The sequence below is a fragment of the Bufo gargarizans genome, chromosome 6, assembly GCF_014858855.1.
Source record: "Bufo gargarizans isolate SCDJY-AF-19 chromosome 6, ASM1485885v1, whole genome shotgun sequence".
NCBI lineage: Eukaryota > Metazoa > Chordata > Amphibia > Anura > Bufonidae > Bufo > Bufo gargarizans.
The window spans coordinates 338,666,955-338,690,535 of record NC_058085.1 but is presented as its reverse complement, the minus strand read 5'-3'; the positions used below and the strand labels follow the sequence as shown (position 1 = coordinate 338,690,535).

At 46.1% G+C, this 23,581-nt stretch overlaps 1 protein-coding gene across 1 annotated transcript in view; it reads left to right on the top strand.

Annotated features, from left to right (window-relative positions):
* The first annotated feature begins 2,426 nt into the window (after positions 1 to 2,426).
* Positions 2,427 to 23,581, top strand: part of MGMT (O-6-methylguanine-DNA methyltransferase) — a 461,907-nt gene continuing 440,752 nt past the window's right edge. Inside the window, exon 1 of the mRNA XM_044298325.1 lies at positions 2,427 to 2,508. Coding sequence (XP_044154260.1) covers positions 2,448 to 2,508 — 61 coding nt within the window. The 5' untranslated portion in view covers positions 2,427 to 2,447. The remainder of the gene's footprint in view (positions 2,509 to 23,581) is intronic.

The following is a 23,581-nucleotide window of genomic DNA, read 5'->3' as shown; positions in this document are numbered from 1 at the left end:
TCAGAGAAGCTGTGTCTTGAGAGCCGCCTGCTGTGGACAACTGCTGACCAGGTGAAGGTTTTTAGCACTGTGGACTTTGGGTGGTGTGAACAGGCACCAAAACTGAACACCGTTACTTTTGGCTTGTTTTTCTTATGTGTGAATAAAACCCTGAACTTTGCTTTCCAACCTTGTTTTTGCCTCTGTACTGCGTCCGCTTACCCTGCCTACCAGAGCGAATCCCCACAGCTGGGAGTTGTAGTTTCCCCATAGCTGGAGTGCTGCATACCTCCCAACTTTTTGGATGGTCAAAGAGGGACACTTACGGTTCTTTGTGTGAAAGATTGATTATTTTTATTTTTTTTCCTGCATCTCTGTACACTTTAATAGTTTTCTCTTGCAAAATGGCGCAAAAATAATCTGAATATAGACATTTCTAGTCTCAACTGCATCAAATATACAAAGCGGAGTCTAATATACAGATAGGAACCAGACAAACACTTTCTGAATCAATATTGAGAATGTAATAATATAAATCTATACCTGGGATCAAAAAGAGGGACGTTTAAGGAACAAAGAGGGACTTGCGTCAAAAACAGGGACAACTTGGGAGGTCTGGTGCTGGAGGTTGCTGATCCCTGCCCTCGGCCATATGACATCACCATACATCGGTCACGTGGCCTATTTGCAGCTGAACTCCATTCAGGTCAACGAGGCTGAGTGCGATACCAAGCACTGCCGCTATACAATGTACAGCGCTGGGCTTGGCGAGCTGAGAGAAGGCCATGATGCTCACAGAGGCGCTGGTGCCTTCTCAAACAGCTGATTGGCGAGGGTCTGGGTGTCAGACCCCCACCAATCAGATACAGTGGACTTATCCTGAATATGTCATCAGTATAAAAATCCTGGAAACCCCTTTTAATGTCATACTGCTGCAGTTCCCACCCCTGGGACCCTTTCCAATTTCCAGAATGGTGCCCCCATAGTGAAACAGAACACGCTGTGCGTGAGCATCGTCTGAATCTGAGCATGCTCGCTGCGCACGCTTGCCATGGTCTGAGCACCCTGCGCACGCTCGCTATGGCCCGAGCACCCTGCACACGCTCGCTATGGCCCGAGCACCCTGCGCACGCTCGCTATGGCCCGAGCACCCTGCGCACGCTCGCTACAAACAGAGCACCCTGCGCACGCTCGCTACAAACAGAGCACCCTGCACACGCTCGCTACAAACAGAGCACGCTCGCTACAGAGCACCCTGCGCACGCTCGCTATGGTCTGAGCACCCTGCGCTATGGGAGTTTCAAAAACAGTCCAATGAGCAAGCTCAGCTATTTTTGGTGGTCCTATAGAGGTGAATAGAGAGAACGTGCATAAGCACCGCATACTCTGCTATGCGACTGTCGGCTCTCAGATATTTCTAGAACAACCATAGCGGTGAACGGAGAGGTGGCACCGCACACACAGCTGCTCTCTAGTCACTTTTTGGGGCTTGTTCTGAAGATAGGAGTGGGTCCCATTGGTGGGACAGGCACCTATCTGACAGGATGGCATCTCCTAGAGATATATCAGCAATGTATGAGAGGACAGAACCAAGGTTCCCAGAGTTTTTCTTTTTTCTGGACAACTTACCCCAAAAAATCATGGAGAGAGAGCATTTTTTATGGACCAATTGGAAAGTGATAATGAATGATAGATTATAAGTGGGGGTGAGCGAATCGAGCGTTGGATCTAAGATCCGAAGCTGATTCGTTAGCAAACTTTGTTTTAATGCTGTACGGAAACCTGTCTCTGTATGGCATTATAATGTCTGTGCTTCGGCGAGCAAAATTGGCTAAGTCTGAAGTTGGTGAATAACTTCGGGCAGCGGTTTTTGTCCGGCCGCCTCTCTGCATATTTGCCATGCTGTCGCCGGATCTACGCCGCTGTGAATAGGGGCCCGGACGGACTTCCGGCAGCACACAGGGGCGTACGCTGCAGTTACGGATCCGGCAGGCTGTTCGCCTGCTGGAACGAGTAAACGCCAGTGTGAAACAGGAACTCATTAGCAGCATTTACAGCGAGCTCTACAGCAATCACCACCCAAGCAATCTAGTTAAGAAAAATCACAGACATCTCATTTTTATTCACAAAAACGGGAAAAAAAGTTGCCTATTTTTACATACTGTCCAGGAATTCCTTTAATACAAATATAATCAGATTCCTATTTTTTCCCATTGCCTGTCTGAGCATAGATCAATTGCAGCAGTTGCCCATAGCAACCTATGAATTAAAAAAAAAAAGGTTGCTATGGGCAACTGAACTTCTCTTGCTCTCTCTGCACTACAGCCTGCTCTCACTCTCGGCTGTTCTTGTAGTTGCAGACTGGAGGGATTTCTGGATGACCGGAAGTTCCCTCCATGTGCACTGTGGATATGATGACTCTTATGTAATCAGTGCCCGCGCCGCGGAGGAGCAGGAAGTGCACGGTAATGCGCCTGCGCCGCGCACTGCATTGTGGGGCTTGTGTGGCGCAGCTGTGGACCGCTTGTGGTAAGACACGATTTGCTATGTGCAGAGCGGCGTCCTGTTAACCCCTTATCTCCTGCTGTGCTCTGTCACTTGTATGACGCTGCTGGGAGGGAAAAATGGCGGTAAAACAGTCGAGGCTCCTGACAGGGATGACGTCATGAGCGTGTGAAGTACTCCACGTGAGGAGGCGCTGACTGCCCTGCACATGGTGTATAATGGCTGCTGCTGTGGTTTTAACTACTGCAGATGAGGGGACGCCCGCCATTCCTTTAGTCTGAAATAAAAAATTCCAGATTATCAGTCAGGCATGACCGTATGTGTGTAATGATAGTCAGTGGCGGCGCAGTGCCGCACGCTACTATCGCAGAAAATCCCACACTTTTGGATATTTGGTCATAGGGCGAAAACCGCACGCCGCGTTGCCACCACAGATCACAATGCAAGCAGCCTGCGACTTTTGTGCGACTGCGAGTTGCAGTCAAGTTGCACAGATGTTTTTTAGTTGTGCGACTTTTCTGAGACTCGCTGGCGCTCTGACGGCCGTGGTCTGTTTTGAGTTCTGCAAATCGCTGATCCGCAAAATACAAATGCGGCCCATGTGCATCCCACAATTTTCTCCGGTCCCATTGAAAAAAAATAAAAAATATAATTTGCGATGTCCGCATTTTTTGCAGCCGCGTAGAAATGATTGGGTTCACTGGGGTCGGTCCATTCACATTACTGTATTTTCGTTCCAAAAAATAGACAGTGCACCGATGTCATCCGCAAATGATAGCATCAGTATAACAAAAAGGGCTGTCCGCACCGCCGCCGATCAGCCGGTTGAAGAGAAGGCCGCGCGCCGTCGAGCAGTGCACTCGCAAGAAGCCGCTCACATCTATGGGACGGCTCCTTCCTATTCAGGTGTATATTACAGAGCCGCCCCATAGACGTGAATGGCATCTTGTAAGTACACTGCTCACCGCGGCGCTGGAGACGGCGAGCGGGTAAAGGCTGTTTCACACTTGTGTTGTTAATTCCGGTATTGAGATCCATTTTGATTTTGCATATCAGGATGCATCCGGGTGTGTGAAATCAAAGCTGAAAAAAAAGGATCCATCACTAAATACATTAAAAGTCAATGGTTGACGGATCCTAAAAAAACGAATCCGTCACCACTGGTGATATGCCCTGGCATGTACACTGTGTTGGCATGTTTCTTATTGTGATGTTCCCTGGCATGTACCCTGTGGCATGTTTCTCAAAGTGATATGCCGTGGCATGTACCTTGTGTTGGCATGTTTCTTATTGCGATGTACCCTGTGTTGACATGTTTCTCAAAGTGATATGCCGTGGCATGTACCCTGTGTTGGCATGTTTCTTGTGGCGATGTACCCTGGCATGTACCTTGTGTTGGCATGTTTCTTATAGTGATGTTCCCTGGCATGTTCCATGTGTTGGCATATTTCTTATGGCGATATGCCCTGGCATGTAGGGGTGGGCGATATGGTCTAAAATCTATATTGCAATATAATTTGAAGCATGTGAGATATATATTTCAATATATTCTATATTTTGGGGGGGTTAAACTTTTTTTTTTTTACTTTTTATTTAATAACTATTAGCCTCCTTAGGGGCTAGAACCCTTGTCCTATTCACCCTGATAGATCTCTATTAGGGTGAATAGGACTTCACACTTTCCCTGATGCCCTGTGCATAGTACACACAGCAGCAGGGAGGTTACCATGGCAGCCAGGGCTTCAGTAGCGTCCTGGCTGCCATGGTAACCGACCGGAGCCCCACGATTACACTGCTGGGGCTCCGACCAGAAGCTGCCACCCTGGGGCCACTGCCACCAATGATTTAATCGTGAGGAGGGGGGCGGCCCCACACTTAATATAATACTTAGAAGAGGGGGAGTAGAAGGGAGGGGCTGAGGCCACTGCGCCACCAATGAATATAGTTAATATGCCTATATACAAACGTATTATAAAGTAATTCACGGCACTCAGGATTAATGTGAATAAAGTAAACGTTTTTTTTATTTGAAATGCCACTGGTGGTTATCAGTTATTTAGGCCAACGTTTCTGTCCTCCCGGACCTTGTTCACGGCCTGTTGATTATAATGACAATAAAATCCGTAAACAGAAACACAACCATATAGAGGCAAATCTATAGATATATACATATATACACGGTATACTATATTACGGTCTGCATGCACGTATAGAAAATTACATATTCTGATCATGGGGTAGTCATCACAGAAATAACTGTAGAAATAACAGAATATAAAATCAGAACATAAAAAGACATTGGGGTTATCAGAAAATAATCAAAGAACAACAGTGGACATCAAAGAAAATCAAGACATATCAAAATATTATAGACAGATTATGACCTCTATATAAAGGTAGAGAAACAAGAGAATGTCAAATAATAAACCTCTACAGAGATCAAATATGTGTACAGACCACAATGAGTTAAATCAACCGGAATTAGTACATCTATTTATGTGCCATGCTCCATGTAGTATATCCATTGACAGTATATTATTCTATTCAGCTACAAAGTATCGCACCAATAAGGGGTCCAGATAATGGAGTATTGCAGCACATATATAGAGAACCAATAAAGTATATAGTTACCAGTATCATGTACATACCACTGAGTAGTCCTGACTAAAGGAGAGTGGCGTTGCGCTAAGTGACATGCGCATGTCCAGTATTTATGCAAATACAAACGTATTGAATACAAACGTAGCCTGCATGTGCCGGCCATACCGTGATCTGCTGCAATTAACCCCTCAGGACCTGAGGGGGTTAATTGCGGCGGATCACGGCGCGCAGTAATAGAGGCCAGGTATGGGATATGGCCGGCACATGCAGGCTATGTTTGTATTCAGGCATATTAACTATATTCATTGGCGCAGTGGCCACAGTCCCTCCTCCTCCTCCTCCTAGTCTGTTCTCATTGGTGGCCAGCGGCAGCCACACACAGTGGGGAGGGAGGGACTCTCTCCTTCTCCACTATGCCGGCTCAGGAGAACATGGTGGGTGCCAAGAGTGGCGCATGCCATGTTGTACCGCGATATAAACAAAATCTCTATCATTGGCCAAATTTATATTGTTTATATTGCATATAGTCTATATCGCCCACCCCTACTGGCATGTACCCTGTGTTGGCATGTTTCTCATAGTGATGTACCCTGGCATGTAACATGTTTTGGCTTGTGGTGATATGCCCTGGCATGTACAATGTGTTGGCATGTTCCTCATGGTGATGTACCCTGGCATGTACCATGTGTTGGCATGTGGCTTGTGGTGATGTACCCTGGCTTGTACCATATGTGGCTTGTGGTGATGTACCCTGGCATGTACAATGTGTTGGCATGTTTCTCGTGGTTATGTACCCTGGCTTGTACCATATGTGGCTTGTGGTGATGTACCCTGGCATGTTTTGGCTTGTGGTGATATGCCCTGGCATGTACAATGTGTTGGCATGTTCCTCATGGTGATGTACCCTGGCATGTACCATGTGTTGGCATGTGGCTTGTGGTGATGTACCCTGGCTTGTACCATATGTGGCTTGTGGTGATGTACCCTGGCATGTACAATGTGTTGGTATGTTTCTCGTGGTTATGTACCCTGGCTTGTACCATATGTGGCTTGTGGTGATGTACCCTGGCATGTACCCTGTGTTGGCATGTTTCTCATAGTGATGTACCCTGGCATGTACCCTGTGTTGGCATGTTTCTAATGGTGATGTACCCTAGCATGTACCATGTCTTGGCATGTTCCTCATGGTGATGTACCCTGGCATGCACCCTGTGTTGGCATGTTTCTCATAGTGATGTACCCTGGCATGTACCCTGTGTCGGCATGTTTCTCATGGTGATGTACCCTGGCATGTACCATGTCTTGACATGTTCCTCATAGTTATGTACCCTGTGTTGGTATGTTTCTCATAATGACGTACCCTGGCATGTACCATGTGTTGGCATGTTTCTAATGGTGATGTACCCTGGCATGTACAATGTGTTGGCATGTGGCTTGTGGTGATATGCCCTGGCATATACCCTGTGTTGGCATGTTTCTCATGATGATGTACCATGTCTTGGCATGTTCCTCATAGTGATTTACCATGTGTTGGCATGTTTCTTATGATGATATGCCCTAGCATGTGCCATGTGTTGGTATGTGGCTTGTGGTGATATACCCGGGCATGTACCATGTGTTGGCATGCTTCTTATAGTGATGTACCTTGGCATGTACCATTTGTTGGCATGTTTCTCATAGTGATGTACCCTGTGTTGGCATGTTTCTCATAGTGATGTACCATGTGTTGCCATGTTTTTTTATGGCGATATGCCCTGACATGTACCATGTGTTGGTATGTGGCTTGTGGTGATATACCCGGGCATGTACCATGTGTTGGCATGCTTCTTATAGTGATGTACCTTGGCATGTACCATGTGTTGGCATGCTTCTTATAGTGATGTACCTTGGCATGTACCATGTGTTGGCATGTTTCTCATAGTGATGTACCCTGTGTTGGCATGTTTCTTATGGTGATATGCCCTGGCATGTACCTTGTGTTGGCATGTTTCTCATAGTGATGTACCCTCACATGTGCCATGTGTTGGCATGTTTCTCATGGTGATGTACCCTGTGTTGGCATGTTTCTTATGGCGATATGCCCTGGCATGTACCCTGTGTTGGCATGTTTTACGTATGTCAATATGCTCTGGCATGTACCTTGTGTTGGCATGTTTCGTATGGTGATATGCCCTGGCATGTACCATGTGTTGGCATGTTTTGTATGGTGATATGCCCTGGCATGTAACATGTGTTGGTATGTTTCTCATGGTGATATGCCCTGGCATGTACCATGTGTTGGCATGTTTCTCATGGTGATATGCCCTGGCATGTACCATGTGTTGGTATGTGGCTTGTGGTGATATACCCGGGCATGTACCCTGTGTTGGCATGTTTCTCATAGTGATGTACCCTGTGTTGGTATGTGGCTTGTGGTGATATACCCGGGCATGTACCCTGTGTTGGCATGTTTCTCATAGTGATGTACCCTGTGTTGGTATGTGGCTTGTGGTGATATACCCGGGCATGTACCCTGTGTTGGCATGTTTCTCATAGTGATGTACCCTGTGTTGGTATGTGGCTTGTGGTGATATACCCGGGCATGTACCCTGTGTTGGCATGTTTCTCATAGTGATGTACCCTGTGTTGGTATGTGGCTTGTGGTGATATACCCGGGCATGTACCCTGTGTTGGCATGTTTCTCATAGTGATGTACCCTGTGTTGGTATGTGGCTTGTGGTGATATACCCGGGCATGTACCCTGTGTTGGCATGTTTCTCATAGTGATGTACCCTGTGTTGGTATGTGGCTTGTGGTGATATACCCGGGCATGTACCCTGTGTTGGCATGTTTCTCATAGTGATGTACCCTGTGTTGGTATGTGGCTTGTGGTGATATACCTGGGCATGTACCCTGTGTTGACGTGTTAGCATGTTTCTCATAGTGATGTACCCTGTGTTGGCATGCACTTCAGCGTGTCTCTAATATGTTTGTTAGGTCAGACGTCTAATGTATACACAGCTGCCCTCTTATGGGGTACCAGGGCTGGGTGTGAACACTGCGCACTCTACAGCTATTCGATGGACGCAGTTGTGCTGCAGAGCTTACACTCTAGTATAGCAGATATTACAGGCACAGTGCATGTCGGTGTACGTAGGATAAAGGTGGTGGTGAGGTGACTCCATGTTCATTCTCCATTGTAGTAAATTCGTCTGTGGAGACCCCTGGGAAAATCAGATGTAGCCTCCACCCTCTCACTGTATGTTCACGTCTGGTGTGTCTGGGACTGTCCCCTACACGCACCTCCCACCTCCCCAGATCCAGAGGTCCTGTGGTGCCGGATCGCCTGTGGCATGGAAATCCACGGCATGTCGCTGCTTTCTGCGGATTTTCAATACACACGTCACCTTTTGCCATGCTTAGGGTGAGATCTCGGACAAACCAGCAAGAAAATCTGCCTGTAACACGTGTATTTTGCCACAGATATGTTGTGGAAATGCAGCAAAATCCGTGTGGAAAAGCATCAAGTACATTTGTGTGGGCACGTGGCCTAAAATCTCCCACAGATTTGCCCTGTGTGAACATAACCCAACATGCTGACAAGCTTCTGAGGTGTGGAGGTATGTGTATGGCTACATTCACACCAGCGTTTTTTGCTGGATCCGGCAGACTTCAGCAAAAACGCGTCCATTACTGATAATACAATCGCATGCATCCGTTGTATTTGTAACATAGCCAAGACGGATCTGTCATGAACACCATTGAAAGTCAATTTTGGATGGATCTCTTTTCTATTGTGGGTCAACGACGGATCCGTCTTGCTCCGCATCCCAGGACGGAAAGTAAACCGCAGCATGCTCTCCGGTATGATAACAGAACGGAATGCATTTTGAAGCATTTCGTTCTGTTCAGTTACGTTTTGTCTCCATTGACAATGAATGGGGAAAAAACAGAAGCGTTTATTCCGGTATTGAGACCCTATGACGGATCTCAATACCGGAAAATATTAACGCTAATGTGAAAGTAGCCTATATCTGGATGTATGAGTATGCAGTACATACGGTATTGTCAGCGGCAGAGGGAACAGGGCATGAAGACATCGCGCTCTGGCGGTACACTTGCTGGTATTTTTAGGTGTATGCCCCTAATGTATGTAGATTGTACACCTATACCAGCCAATTGTGTCCTACCTCTTGGACCCGCTCCTGTCTCAAAAATGAAACCCTGTTGTGCGGCTCTGGGAATAGAGAGGGGGCGGTGAATGTGCAGCTCTTACCATTCTCTGCTATGGGACTTCCGAAAAATAGCTGCCTAAGCGTGTTCAGTGGGAAGTGGGACCCCCAGCTATCAGACATTTATGACATCTTCTGTGGATACGCCATAAATGTCCAAATGGGACAACCGCTTTAAATCCTAGTTTAACCACCTCAGCCCCCCTAGCTTAAAACCCCCTTAATGACCAGAACACTTTTTACAATTCTGCACTACACTACTTTAAAGGGGTTGTCCCACTTCGCTTTTTTAATCTTACCAGCAGTAGATGTCCTGGTAACTTCCTGGTTCTCAGGCAGTTGAGTGAAGGCCACGCCTCCTCATGACTCACCCTGCGTGCTCGTTCATGTGTATGAGTCATCCACATGGAGCCGTATGTGAGGTCCCGCCCCCCCCCCCCAGTATAATAAACATTGAGTGCGGCCCCCCCAGTATAATATACATTTAGTGCGCCCCCCCCAGTATAATATACATTCAGTGCGGCCACCCCCCCCCCCAGTATAATATACATTGAGTGCGGCCCTCCCCCCCCAGTATAATATACATTCAGTGCGGCCACCCCCCCCAGTATAATATACATTGAGGGCGCCCCTCCCCCTCCCCAGTATAATATACATTCAGTGCGGCCACCCCCCCAGTATAATATACATTCAGTGCGCCCCTCCCCCCCCCCAGTATAATATACATTCAGTGCGGCTCCCTCCCAGTATAATAAACATTGGTGGCGCAGTGGGAAGTGCCAATGAGGGTTAAAAAATAAAAATAAAAAATTAACTCACCTCCACCAATTGATCGCACAGCTGCCGGTCTCCTGTTCTATCTTTAGGACCTGTGAAAGGACCTTTGGTGACATCACTGTGGTCATCACATGGTACATCATATGATCCATCACCATGGTAATGGACCATGTGATTAGCTCAGTGACGTCACCACAGGTCCTGAAGATAGAACAGGAGACCGGCAGCTGTGCGATCAATTGGAGGAGGTGAGTTAATTTTTTATTTATTTATTTAACCCTCATTGGCACTTCCCACTGCGCCACCAATGTTTATTATACTGGGAGGGAGCCGCACTGAATGTATATTATACTGGGGGGGGGGGGGCGCACTGAATGTATATTATACTGGGGGGGTGGCCGCACTGAATGTATATTATACTGGGGAGGGGCGCCCTCAATGTATATTATACTGGGGGGGGGGTGGCCGCACTGAATGTATATTATACTGGGGGGGGGGGGGGGGGGGCGCACTGCGCCACCAATGTTAATACAAATGCAGGAGGTGGGTGCCGGAGTGAAATAGCCGGCACCCGACCTCTATGATAGGGGGCTGCGATCAGCGGCAGTTAACCCCTAAGGTCCCGCTCCCTGTCATAGAGGTCGGGTGCCGGCTATTTGATTCCGGCACCCGCCTGCTGTATTTGCGCATGCGCGGGCGTGCGCGTACTTGTAAGAATGGAGAGGCGGCCCGAGTACTTGTTCAGCTGTTGTGCGCAGGCGCGGCACAGCGATGCGGCCGGACGAAAGAGGCCGTATCCATGGGATACAGAAAACAACAAAGGAATCGCTTTACATGATTTTTTGAATGAAAGGTAGCTTTTGGATAATAACATGGATAGGAAGATATGTTGTGTGGGGGTAAATACAGTCATGTGAAAAAATTAGGACACCCTTTGAAAGCATGTGGTTTTTTGTAACATTTTTAATAAAAGGTTATTTCATCTCCGTTTCAACAATACAGAGAGATTAAAGTAATCCGACTAAACAAAGAAAACTGAAGAAAAGTCTTTTCAAGATCTTCTGTAAATGTCATTCTACAAAAATGCCTATTCTAACTGAGGAAAAAGATAGGACACCCTTGCCCCTAATAGCGAGTGTTACCTCCTTTGGCTGAAATAACTGCAGTGAGACGGTTCTTGTAGCCATCTACCAGTCTTCGACATCGGTCTGAGGAAATTTTACCCCACTCCTCAATGCAGAACTTTTTCAGCTGTGAGATGTTTGAGGGGTTTCTTGCACGTCCAGCCCTTTTCAAGTCACCCCACAGCATCTCAATGGGATTCAAATCTGGACTTTGACTTGGCCATTCCAGGACTCTCCATTTCTTCTTTTTCAGCCAATCTTTGGTTGATTTACTAGTATGTTTTGGGTCATTGTCATGTTGCATGGTCCAGTTCCGCTTCAGCTTTAATTTTCTAACTGATGGTCTCACATGTTCTTCAAGCACCTTCTGATACACAGTAGAATTCATCGTGGATTCTATGATGGTGAGCTGACCAGGTCCTGCTGCAGCAAAGCAGCCCCAAACCATGACACTTCCACCTCCATGCTTCACAGTTGGTATGAGGTTCTTTTCTTGGAATGCTGTGTTTGGTTTACGCCAAACATGTCCTCTGCTGTTGTGTCCAAATAATTCAATTTTGGACTCATCTGTCCAAAGAACATTATTCCAGAAGTCCTGGTCTTTGTCAACTTTATCTCTGGCAAATGTCAGTCTGGCCTCGATGTTTCTCTTTGAAAGCAAAGGTTTCCTCCTTGCACACCTCCCATGCAAGTTAAACTTGTACAGTCTCTTTCTGATTGTAGAGGCATGTACTTCTACATCAACAGTAGCCAGAGCCTGCTGTAGTTCTCGAGATGACACTTTAGGGTTTTTGGAGACCTCTTTTAGCATCTTGCGGTCTGCTCTTGGGGTGAACTTGCTGGGGCGACCAGTCCTGGGCATGTTGGCAGTTGTTTTGAAAGCCCTCCACTTGTAGACTATCTTCCGGACAGTGGAATGGCTGATTTCAAAATCTTTTGAGATCTTTTTAAATCCCTTCCCAGACTCATAGGCTGCTACAATCTTTTTTCTGAAGTCCTCTGACAGCTCTTTTGCTCTCACCATGGTGCTCACTCTCACTTCAACAGTCAGGAGCACACCAAACTAAATGTCTGAGGTTTAAATAGGGCAAGCCTCATTCAACATGCAGAGTAACGATCTACTAATTATGTGCACCTGGTGTGATATACCTGTGTGAGATCTCAGCCAATTTAAGAGGGAATACATGTGAGGGTGTCCTATCTTTTTCCTCAGTTAGAATAGGCATTTTTGTAGAATGACATTTACAGAAGATCTTGAAAAGACTTTTCTTCAGTTTTCTTTGTTTAGTTGGATTACTTTAATCTCTCTGTATTGTTGAAACGGAGATGAAATAACCTTTTATTAAAAATGTTACAAAAAACCACATGCTTTCAAAGGGTGTCCTAATTTTTTCACATGACTGTAGATTAGATAAAACCTATTTTATGAAGTGGGACAACCCCTTTAACGGTTTATTGCTCGGTCATACAACTTACCACCCAAATGAATTTTACCTCCTTTTCTTCTCACTAATAGAGCTTTTATTTGGTGGTATTTCATTGCTAATGACATTTTTACTTTTTTTTGTTATTAATCGAAATTTACCGAATTTTTTGCAAAAAAAAGTCATTTTTCACTTTCAGTTGTAAAATTTTTCAAATACTACATTTCTATATAAAATTTTCTCTAAATTTATTGTTCTACATGCCTTTGATAAAAAAAATGCAATAAGTGTATATTTATTGGTTTGGGTAAAAGTTATAGCGTTTACAAACTATGGTACAAAAATGTGAATTTCCGCATTTTGAAGCAGCTCTGACTTTCTGAGCACCTGTCATGTTTCCTGAGGTTCTACAATGGCCAAACAGTAGAAAAACCCCACAAATGACCCCATTTCGGAAAGTAGACACCCTAAGGTATTCGCTGATGGGCATAGTAAGTTCATAGAACTTTTTATTTTTTGTCACAAGTTAGCGGAAAATGATGATTTTTTTATTTTTATTATTTTTCTTACAAAGTCTCATTCCACTAACTTGTGACAAAAAATAAAAACTTCCATGAACTCACTATGCCCATCACGAAATACCTTGGGGTGTCTTCTTTCCAAAATGGGGTCACTTGTGGGGTATTTATACCGCCCTGGCATTTTAGAGGCCCTAATACATGAGAAGTAGTTTGAAATTCAAATGTGTAAAAAATGCCCTGTGAAATCCTAAAGGTGCTCTTTAGAATTTGGGCGCCTTTGCCCACCTAGGCTGCAAAAGTGTCACACATGTGGTATCGCCGTACTCAGAAGAAGTAGGGCAATGTGTTTTGGGGTGTATTTTTACATATACCCATGCTGGGTGAGAGAAATATCTCTCTAAAAGTCAACTTTTCCCTTTTTTTTTTTTTTTTTTTTATACAAAGTTGTCATTTTAGTAAGATATTTCTCTCACCCAGCATGGGTATATGTAAAAATACACCCCAAAACACATTGCCCAACTTCTCCTGAGTACGGCGATACCACATGTGTGACACTTTTTTGCAGCCTAGGTGCGCAAAGGGGCCCAAATTCCTTTTTAGGAGGGCATTTTTAGACATTTGGATTCCAGACTTCTTCTCACGCTTTAGGTCCCCTAAAATGCCAGGGCAGTATAAATACTCCACATGTGACCCCATTTTGGAAAGAAGACACCCCAAGGTATTCAATGAGGGGCATGGCGAGTTCATAGAATTTCTTTTTTTTTTTGGGCACAAGTTAGCAGAATTATTATTTTTTTCTCACAAAGTCTCCCTTTCCGCTTACTTGGGACAAAAAGTTCAATCTTTCATGGACTCAATATGCCCCTCAGCAAATACCTTGGGGTGTCTTCTTTCCAAAATGGGGTCATTTGTGGGGTGTTTGTACTGCCCTGGCATTTGAGGGTCTCCACAATCATTACATGTATGGCCAGCATTAGGAGTTTCTGCTATTCTCCTTATATTGAGCATATGGGTAATGAGATTTTTTTTTTTCCGTTCAGCCTCTGGGCTGAAAGAAAAAATGAACGGCACAGATTTCTTCATTCGCATTGATCAATGTGGATGAAAAAATCTCTGCCAAAAAAAAAAAAGGAGGGGAAAGGCGTGGACATAGGAGCTCCGCCCAACATCCAAACCCACTGGCAAACCCGATTTCTCCATTCACATCAATCGATGTGGATGAATAAATCATTGCCAGATTTTTTTATTTTTATATACAAAGTGTTTGCCAAAGCATATGAACACCGCCTCTCAGCTCATGAGCCTCGGCAAACATATCTTTTTTACTGCAGAGGAGAAATCTCGTCTTGCAGCGCCGCATACACCGACTTTTGTGTAATCTGACAGCAGCGCAATGCTGGTTCATCGGTTGTTCCTCCTAGAAGGTATAAAAAACAAAAACAATAAAAAAAAACAGGCCGCAACACAATAAATTTATTAACATTTACTTTTTTATAACATTTGAACAGAACATTAACTTTTATAAACTTTATTGAACTTTTGGAACAGAACATTAACTTTTTTGCTTACCGGTGATTTTTTTTTTGTTCTGCTTTTTTTACCTTTTATAGGACAAATTTCTCCTTCCCCATGGGACAATGTGCAAAGCGCAAATCGCCCAGAGATGTGGCAAAGTACATTATGCACTTTGTCCCAGGTGAAAGGAGAGGTTTGCAGCAGCTGTGAGTGAAATGGCCCTAAGAGCCCTGTGTGCCTGTCCTGTGTGACGCAATCCCTATGCTAATAGTGTACCTGTGTGTGGTACTTCCGGAAACACTCCCCTAAGCATAGGGCAGGGTGGTCAGGGCAGTCAGGACAGAAATAGCGGGTGTCACGCCTTATTCCACTCCTGCTATAGACACGACATCTTTTTCGGGGTGGCGCTTGGGTTGAGGTACCAGCAACGACATTGGGAAAATGTCGCTCGTGTAGACGGCTCACTACACTGGTGATTGGGGCCACAGAACCTCCTGGATACAGGAGGTTCTCGATGATCTTTTCCTGAAATTTGAGGAAGGATCCTGTTCTCCCAGCCTTACTGTAGAGAACAAAACTATTGTACATAGCCAATTGAATTAAATATACAGACACCTTCTTATACCAGCGTCTGGTGCGGCGGGACACTAAATAAGGAGCCAACATCTGGTCATTAAAGTCCACCCCTCCCATGAGCAAATTATAGTTGTGGACCGAAAGGGGCTTTTCAATGACACTGGCTGCTCGTTCAATTTGTATTGTCGTGTCGGCGTGAATGGAGGAGAGCATGTAAACGTCACGCTTGTCTCTCCAGTTCACCGCGAGCAGTTCTTCGTTACACAAGGCAGCCCTCTCCCCCCTTGCAAGACGGGTGGTAACGAGCCATTGGGGGAAGCTCCGGCGACTAGGTCGCGCGGTGCCACAGCAGCCAATCTGTTCTAAAAACAAATACCTGAAGAGGGGCACACTTGTGAAAAATTGTCCACATAAAGATGGTACCCCTTGCCAAATAAGGGTGACACCAAGTCCCAGACTGTCTTACCACTGCTCCCCAAGTAGTCAGGGCAACCGACCGGCTCCAGGGTCTGATCTTTACCCTCATAGACACAAAATTCGTGCGTATAGCCTGTGGCCCTTTCACAGAGATTATACAATTTGACCCCATACCGGGCGCGCTTGCTTGGGATGTATTGTTTGAAGCCAAGGCGCCCGGTAAAATGTATAAGGGACTCGTCTATGCAGATGTTTTGCTCAGGGGTATACAAATCTGCAAATTTGGTGTTAAAGTGGTCTATGAGGGGCCGAATTTTGTGGAGCCGGTCAAAAGGTGGGTGGCCTCTGGGACGAGAGGTGCTGTTGTCACTAAAGTGCAGGAAACGCAGGATGGTCTAAAATCGTGTCCTGGACATGGCAGCAGAGAACATGGGCATGTGATGAATTGGGTTCGTGGACCAATATGACCGCAATTCATGTTTTTTTGTCAGGCCCATGTTAAGGAGAAGGCTCAGAAAAGTTTTAAATTCGGAAACTTGGACTGGTTTCCACCGGAAAGGCTGGGCATAAAAGCTTCCCGGGTTGGCGGCTATAAATTGAGTGGCATACCGATTTGTTTCTGCCACAACTAAGTCCAAGAGCTCCGCAGTCAAGAACAGCTCAAAAAACCCCAATGCCGATCCGATCTGAGCTGTCTCAACCCGAACTCCAGACTGGGCGGTGAAAGGGGGAACTACTGGTGCAGCTGAGGTTGGGGGCTGCCAATCAGGGTTTGCCAGCACCTCATGGACTCTAGGGGCCCTACGGGCCTGTCTGTGCGGTGGCTGCGACGGGGGAACTAATACACGTGCCACTGTACCAGCTTCAACTGCCCTTCTGGTGCTCGCCACTTCACCATGTTCTACGGCAGTGCTGGTACTAGGTACAGGATGGGCTGCGCTGCTGGTGTATGCCTCACCACGTAATCCGACAGCGCCAGCCCCACTCTGTTGCCCTTGAAGCGGATCCTGCGTAACCTGTGGTCTAGCAACACGGGGCCGGGTACGCCTGGTGGTATCAGGGACCTCAACCTCATCGTCCGAACTTTGGGTCAGACTGCCACTGCTTTATACAGGTTCGTATTCTGACCCGCTGGATTCGTCAGATGAGGGTTCCCATTCCTCATCCCACTGGGTCAGAAGCCTGTAGGCCTCTTCAGAAGAATACCCCTTACTTGCCATTTAGTCAACTAAATTTAGGGGGTATTCCCTGAGACTACCCAAGAAAAAAAAAAGCAAGCCTGTCTTACAAAGTGGAGGCTAGCGAAGTACCGGAAGCCGCTGCTATTGATAAAAAATATCAAAACAGATTTTTTTATCGCCGCAGCACTTGTGAAGTGATTGTGCAGTGATAAAAAAAGAAATACATTTTTTTGTCACTGGGGCGGGCGTGGGTGAACGCGCATGTGGGCAACCAATCGGCCCGATCGGGCAAACACTGCGTTTTGGGTGGAGGGCGAGCTAAGGTGACACTAATACTATTATAGATCTGACTGTGATCAGTTCTGATCACTTACAGATACTATAAAAGTACCAATGCTGATTAGCGATACGTGTATAGGGAGAGGCATTACCAGTAGAAAGAGGGAGGCGCTCATGCCACTCTACAGAGCACTAGTGAGACCTCATTTGGAGTATTGTGCTCAGTACTGGAGACCATATCTCCAGAAGGATATTGATACTTTGGAGAGAGTTCAGAGAAGAGCTACTAAACTGGTACATGGATTGCAGGATAAAACTTACCAGGAAAGATTAAAGGACCTTAACATGTATAGCTTGGAAGAAAGACGCGACAGAGGGGATATGATAGAAACTTTTAAATACATAAAGGGAATCAACAAGGTAAAAGATGAGAGAAAATTTAAAAAAAGAAAAACTGCTACAAGAGGACATAGTTTTAAATTAGAGGGGCAAAGGTATGAAAGTAATATCAGGAAGTATTACTTTACTGAGAGAGTAGTGGATGCATGGAATAGCCTTCCTGCAGAAGTGGTAGCTGCAAATACAGTGAAGGAGTTTAAGCATGCATGGGATAGGCATAAGGCCATCCTTCATATAAGATAGAGCCAGGGGCTATCCATAGTATTCAGTATATTGGGCAGACTAGATGGGCCAAATGGTTCTTATCTGCCCCTACAGAAGGGCATGGTGGGAGTTGAGCGTCCCTAACTTAGCGGGTGTAACAGCGGCAGCTGTGTGCCGCTGTTCCTCTGCTTCACGCTGTGGTTCCTGGCGCCATGTTCAGCTGTGATCTGCTGCCAATACTTCCCATTCCCCGCTGCAGTCCTGGGCTCTGTCTGTGTGGGGGCTGTTGTTCTGGGATCCGCTCCACAGTTTGCCCTCAGCCCTGGCCACAGCATGCTTGCTGCTTGTTTCCAGCAGCACTTCCTTAAGGGCCGGTGCCTGTCACTTCCTGGGCTTTATGGGTTAGGTCATGTGACCTCCCTGACCTATCCTAGCCCACCAGCGCATATGTAAGTGGCTCAGCCCCCTTCCTAGAAGCCTAAGGCCCCTTTCACACGGGCGAGTATTCCGCGCGGGTGCGATGCGTGAGTTGAACGCATTGCACCCGCACTGAATCCTGACCCATTCATTTCTATGGGGCTGTTCACATGAGCGGTGATTTTCACGCATCACTTATGCGTTGCGTGAAAATCGCAGCATGCTCCTCTTTGTGCGTTGCGGTGCGATAATCCACGCAACGCAGGCCCCATAGAAGTGAATGGGGTTGCGTGAAAATCGCAAGCATCCGCAAGCAAGTGCGGATGCGGTGCGATCTTCACGCATGGGTTCTAGGTGACAGTCTATTCACTGTATTATTTTCCCTTATAACATGGTTATAAGGGAAAATAATAGCATTCTGACTACAGAATGCAGAGTATAATAGTGCTGGAAGGGTTAAAAAAATAAAAAAGTTAACTCACCTTATCCTCTTGTTCGCGTAGTTCGTTCCCGGTCTGTTCTTTGCTAGCTGTGTGCTTGGGCTAAAGGACCTTTGATGACGTCAGATCACATGCTCATTCACCATGGTGATGGACCATGTGATTGGAGCATGTGATCTGACGTCACCACAGGTCATTCAGCCCAAGCACACAGCTAGCAGACCGGGAACGAACTACACGAACAAGAGGATTAAGGTGAGTTAACTTTTTTATTTTTTTAACCCTTCCAGCACTATTATACTATGCATTCTGTAGTCAGAATGCTATTATTTTCCCTTATAACCATGTTATAAGGGAAAATAATACAATCTTCAGAACATCAATCCCAAGCCCGAACTTCTGTGAAGAAGTTCGGGTTTGGGTACCAAACATGCGCGATTTTTCTCACGCGAGTGCAAAACGCATGACAATGTTTTGCACTCGCGCGGGAAAATTGCGCATTTTCCCGCAACGCACCCGGCTCTTATCCGGGCAAAAAACATGATGCCCGTGTGAAAGAGGCCTAAGTGTCAAGGTCCTTGTGCTCTGAGTCAAGGTTCCTGAGGTAGCCTTGACTCTCCTGTTGCCGATCCGGATTGCCTGACCTGACCTTTCGCCTGTCTGACTACACCTCTGCCTCATCCTTCGGTCCTGCACTGTTGCTCCTTGTAACGACTCCGCCTGCCTGACTACGCCTGTACTTCTTGTACTTTTCTCAGGTACCTCCTGACCAGCTGCCTCGTGTGCCTATCCTTCTCCAGAGGTAGCGACCTGGTGTTCCCCTCGGGAAAGTCTATCCCCACCATCAGGGGTACTGTGAAGATCCAGGGGTTCACTTAGACAACGCCCTTAGCGGAGGTAGGACACGTGGCACATTGGGTTCATACCCGCTGGTTCGTGACAGCGGGAGTCCCAAAATCCTCATGCATACATCCATAGGAGCTCATTAACTTGAAGACAAGAAACAGTTGCATAGCTTTTGCTTACCGGGGCAGAAACATCGCTAATTAGTTACTGTGGGTTTTGGAGTTTTTGCATTTCCTAACCTATTGAATATTAAATATTTGTTCATGTGTTTAGGCAAACGCCCCATCCATCACATTGACTAAGATGCATTAGTGGTAATGTACACACGAGACGTAATAATGATGGATTAACTTGCGTTTTCTTTTCTTTTTTTTTTCTGCTGTGAAACAGAAGTATATTTTTTCTGCGAAACGGTTAAACATTCAAAGTTGCTGCGTTCTGCAAAAATTCATGCTAAATAGCGCCGTTCTGCCTTTATTCTCATTTTATAGATACTTTCCCTGGATCACTCTTACGAGGCCAGTTTGTTTGTCAGATAAAGTAATACAAATGGCCGTATATTTGGCAGGAATTGTTGCTGTTGATGGCGCGCTGTCTAATGCACTGCGTATACAATACCAGTTCTGGTTTATTGTGGCAGTGCTGAACCGGCACTTCTCCGTATCAGCCATTCTAACCTGTCTACTGCGGCGATACAGATCTGAAAGTGGGCAGGTAGGAAGGACCCGCAGTAATGGATCCTGGACCTATAGTAGTTGACAAATTACAATTTTTTGGCTTGTAAGGAAAATAGTGCAGCAGAATATCCAAAAATGTGAAAACCTCATAGAAATGTTGTGAATAGAGCCTTAAAGGGGTTCTCCAGTGTGCCTGTAGCCTGCCTGCTGAAACATACCTGCTCCACACCCCTCCGGTCCTCTGCGCTGCGTCCGCTCTCTCCATCTTCCGGTCCCTGCACTTGTTACATCCGGTGGTCACTTGTACCACTGAAACCAATTACTGGCCTCAGCGGTGATGTGGCCACAAGCAGCATGTCACCACTGAAGCCATTGGCTGGAATGGTGCATGTGGCCGTGCCCAGACAGCACCAGATGGAGGCAGCTCGGAGGACTGGAGCGCGTGGAGCAGATAAGTGTGAATGTTCTGTTTCTCGCTGCGGGCACTTTCTAAGGGGTTTTCCTGGAGTAGAATACTGATGACCTGTTCTCAGGATAGGTCATAAGTAGTGTTGAGCGAACTTGTGTTTTAAGTTTGGCATCCAGGGTTCGGGTTATCGGAGAATCCCTTTATGTATTCCGCTACCACGGACCAAAACAGAATTCTATGACGGCATGCACCACGGAAGCCTATAAGAGGCTTTCCGTCATAATAGAAGTCTATGGCCAGCAGCATAGACTTCTATTATGACGGAATGCCTCTGACTCCCGACATTCCAACCGATCAGCTTTTTGAGGCTGGTGAGCGCTGCAGCCTCTTCCTAGGCTAGTGATGTCATGTTCACTGGTCACATGACCTATTTGCAATTCAGTCCCATTCAAATGCATGGGCCTGGACTGCAATACCACGCACGGCCACTATACAATGTACGGCGCTGTGCTTGGTATGTTTTGAGGAGCGGACTCCAGAGTAGGGGGCTCTAGATCAGATACTGATGACCTTTCCTGAGGATAGGCCATCAGTGTTGAACTCGTGGAAAAAAACAGGTCCCTTCTTGGCACAGTGTCTGCTCATGGTTTAGCTCCATTCAGTGGAGCCAAGCTGCAAGCAGGTTCACAGCATTCAAAGTGACCCGCTGCTTTGGCATTGCAAGTAATATTGCAATATAGATGCAATAAAAATATTATTAGTTTTCTGCGTACATTACGCTTCCCTCAGTGGTAGCGCCCCCTGCTGGCCCACCACCTCCTGCATTCAGAGGTAGTCTAATATGCTCAGTAGCGTCTCTGCCGCCTTCCCCTGTCCTCAGTGCTGTGGAGGTGAAGCTGCCCTTTTATCATTTCATCCCTACATTTAAGGGCTCCTGCACATGAAGTCTGCAAAACCAGAGAGCATGCTGCCATTTTTTTTTTTCTTCTGCAGGGATATCCTGTCCATGTCCATGTATTTTTTTGCGGAGTCACGGAACAGACTTACAGATGCGGACTGTACATGGTGTTCTGTCCGCATCTTTTGCAGCCCCATTGAGATGAACATGTGCGCATCTGATCCGCAAAAAAATGCTGATTGGATGTGGACCAAAATATGGCCGTGTGCATGAGGCCTAATTCAAAGAAATATATAGCTGTCTCTCTCGAGACAGCGGAGAAGCAAATTGTGGGGGCATTACATATATGTATCTCGGGCTCTATATGAGGGTCTATTTGCTATGCAGGAAAAGAAGGGGTTAACAAAGAGCTACTTGCACTGCATCCTGGGAAATGCAGATGCCTGAGCTACTGCCGCCCACAGAAAGGGAAGAAAGTCCTCCAGATAATGCGAGTAAAAAAAAGAGTTTAAGGGCCCATTCATTTCAATGGGGCCGCAAAAGATTTGGACAGCAGTGTGTGCTGTCCGCATCCGTAGCTCCGTTCTGCGGGCCTGCAAACTAGATAGAGCGTGTCCTATTCTTGCCTGCAATCACAGACAAGAATAGGCATTTCTATCATTGGACCGCAAATTGTGGAACGCGCAGGGGCTGGTATCCGTGTTTTCCGGATCCGCAAACGGATGTCTGAATGGGCTCCTAAAGTCAGGAGATGACCCCCTTTAAGGGCTCATGCACACGAACGTATTTTATTTCTGTGTCCGTTCCATTTTTATAAAAAATTTTTGCAGACCATATGCGGAACCATTCATTTCAATAGATCCGCAAAAAATAAACGGAAGGTACTCCATGTACATTCCGTTTCCGTATGTCCGTTCCGCGAAACAATAGAACACGTCCTATTATTGTCTGCATTACGGACAAGGATAGCGCTGTTCTATTAGGGGCCAGCTGTTCCGTTCCGAAAAAAACGGAATGCACACCCGTATTTTTTGCAGGCCGCAAAATACATACGATTGTGTGCATGAGGCCTAACACTGACTCTCTTTCTTTTGGGGTCAATCCCTTCCACTCTCCCTCTTACATATTTATGATTACATGAGGTGACATACGTAATTACTCTTCCCTCCTGGGGTCATGTGATCTGTTGGTATCATAGCATCAATTACACTCATTGCAGATTCTACCAAAAAATTTCCATTCTGACGCCCCTCGCAGTATTAATAACCCATCGGTGTAGAGGTCTATTGTTTTATCTGTTACCTTGCATTACTTTTCGGATCACTTGGGCCTCTTTGTAGTTGAGGAGCAGCTGCTGTTAGCTCCCACCCATCGTCATTGATCATCGCAGCCTGGGAATGTTGTGTCCTGATGCTCGGCGTGATACATTATGTTACAGTGACAGAAATCAGGCTGGAGCATCGACGCTGTGACAGATTCCTGCATCCTTCACTGCTTCTTTTCCATGCACCGCAGTCTTTGAAAGGGTTATTTTGTCACTCACACACTTAGACTTGCATATCAGGTCAACGGGAATATGAAAGCACCGACTCAACTGCACTGCCCTGTAGCTGATGTGGAAATGTTGATAAACTAATGGGGTATGAAATGCGGGCACTTTATATTATTTGCATACAGTCTCTGAGGAGGTATGAAGCAAGCATAACGTGAACAAAATCTCCAGCCATTTCATAGGTAGCAGAGGTTTATACCTGCTCGTCTTCATGCATTGTAATGCCGCTCGTGGCTTGTTCCGGGGTTACGCGCCGCCTGCGAATTCACAATTCTTACATTGCTATGACTTGGTACTTAAGTGGCACTATATTTTTTTTAAAGGGGTATTCCAGTTACAAAAGAGTATCCACTGGATAGGACATAACTATTAGATCAGTGGGGGGCTGTTGGGACTCTCATTGATCAAGAGCGCCGGTTCCTTCTCAAAGAGCTGATCGGTGGGGATTCCGGGTGTCGTACCCCCCCCCCCCCCCCCCCCCACCGATCAGATACTGATGACCTATCCAGATGATAGGTAATCAGTATTAAAGTCTTGGAATACCCTTTTAACATAATAAAATACACCCACGTTTCAATCTGCTTTTAAAAGCTCTTGAGTGGTTAAAATAATGTAATCGGTCACAAAAT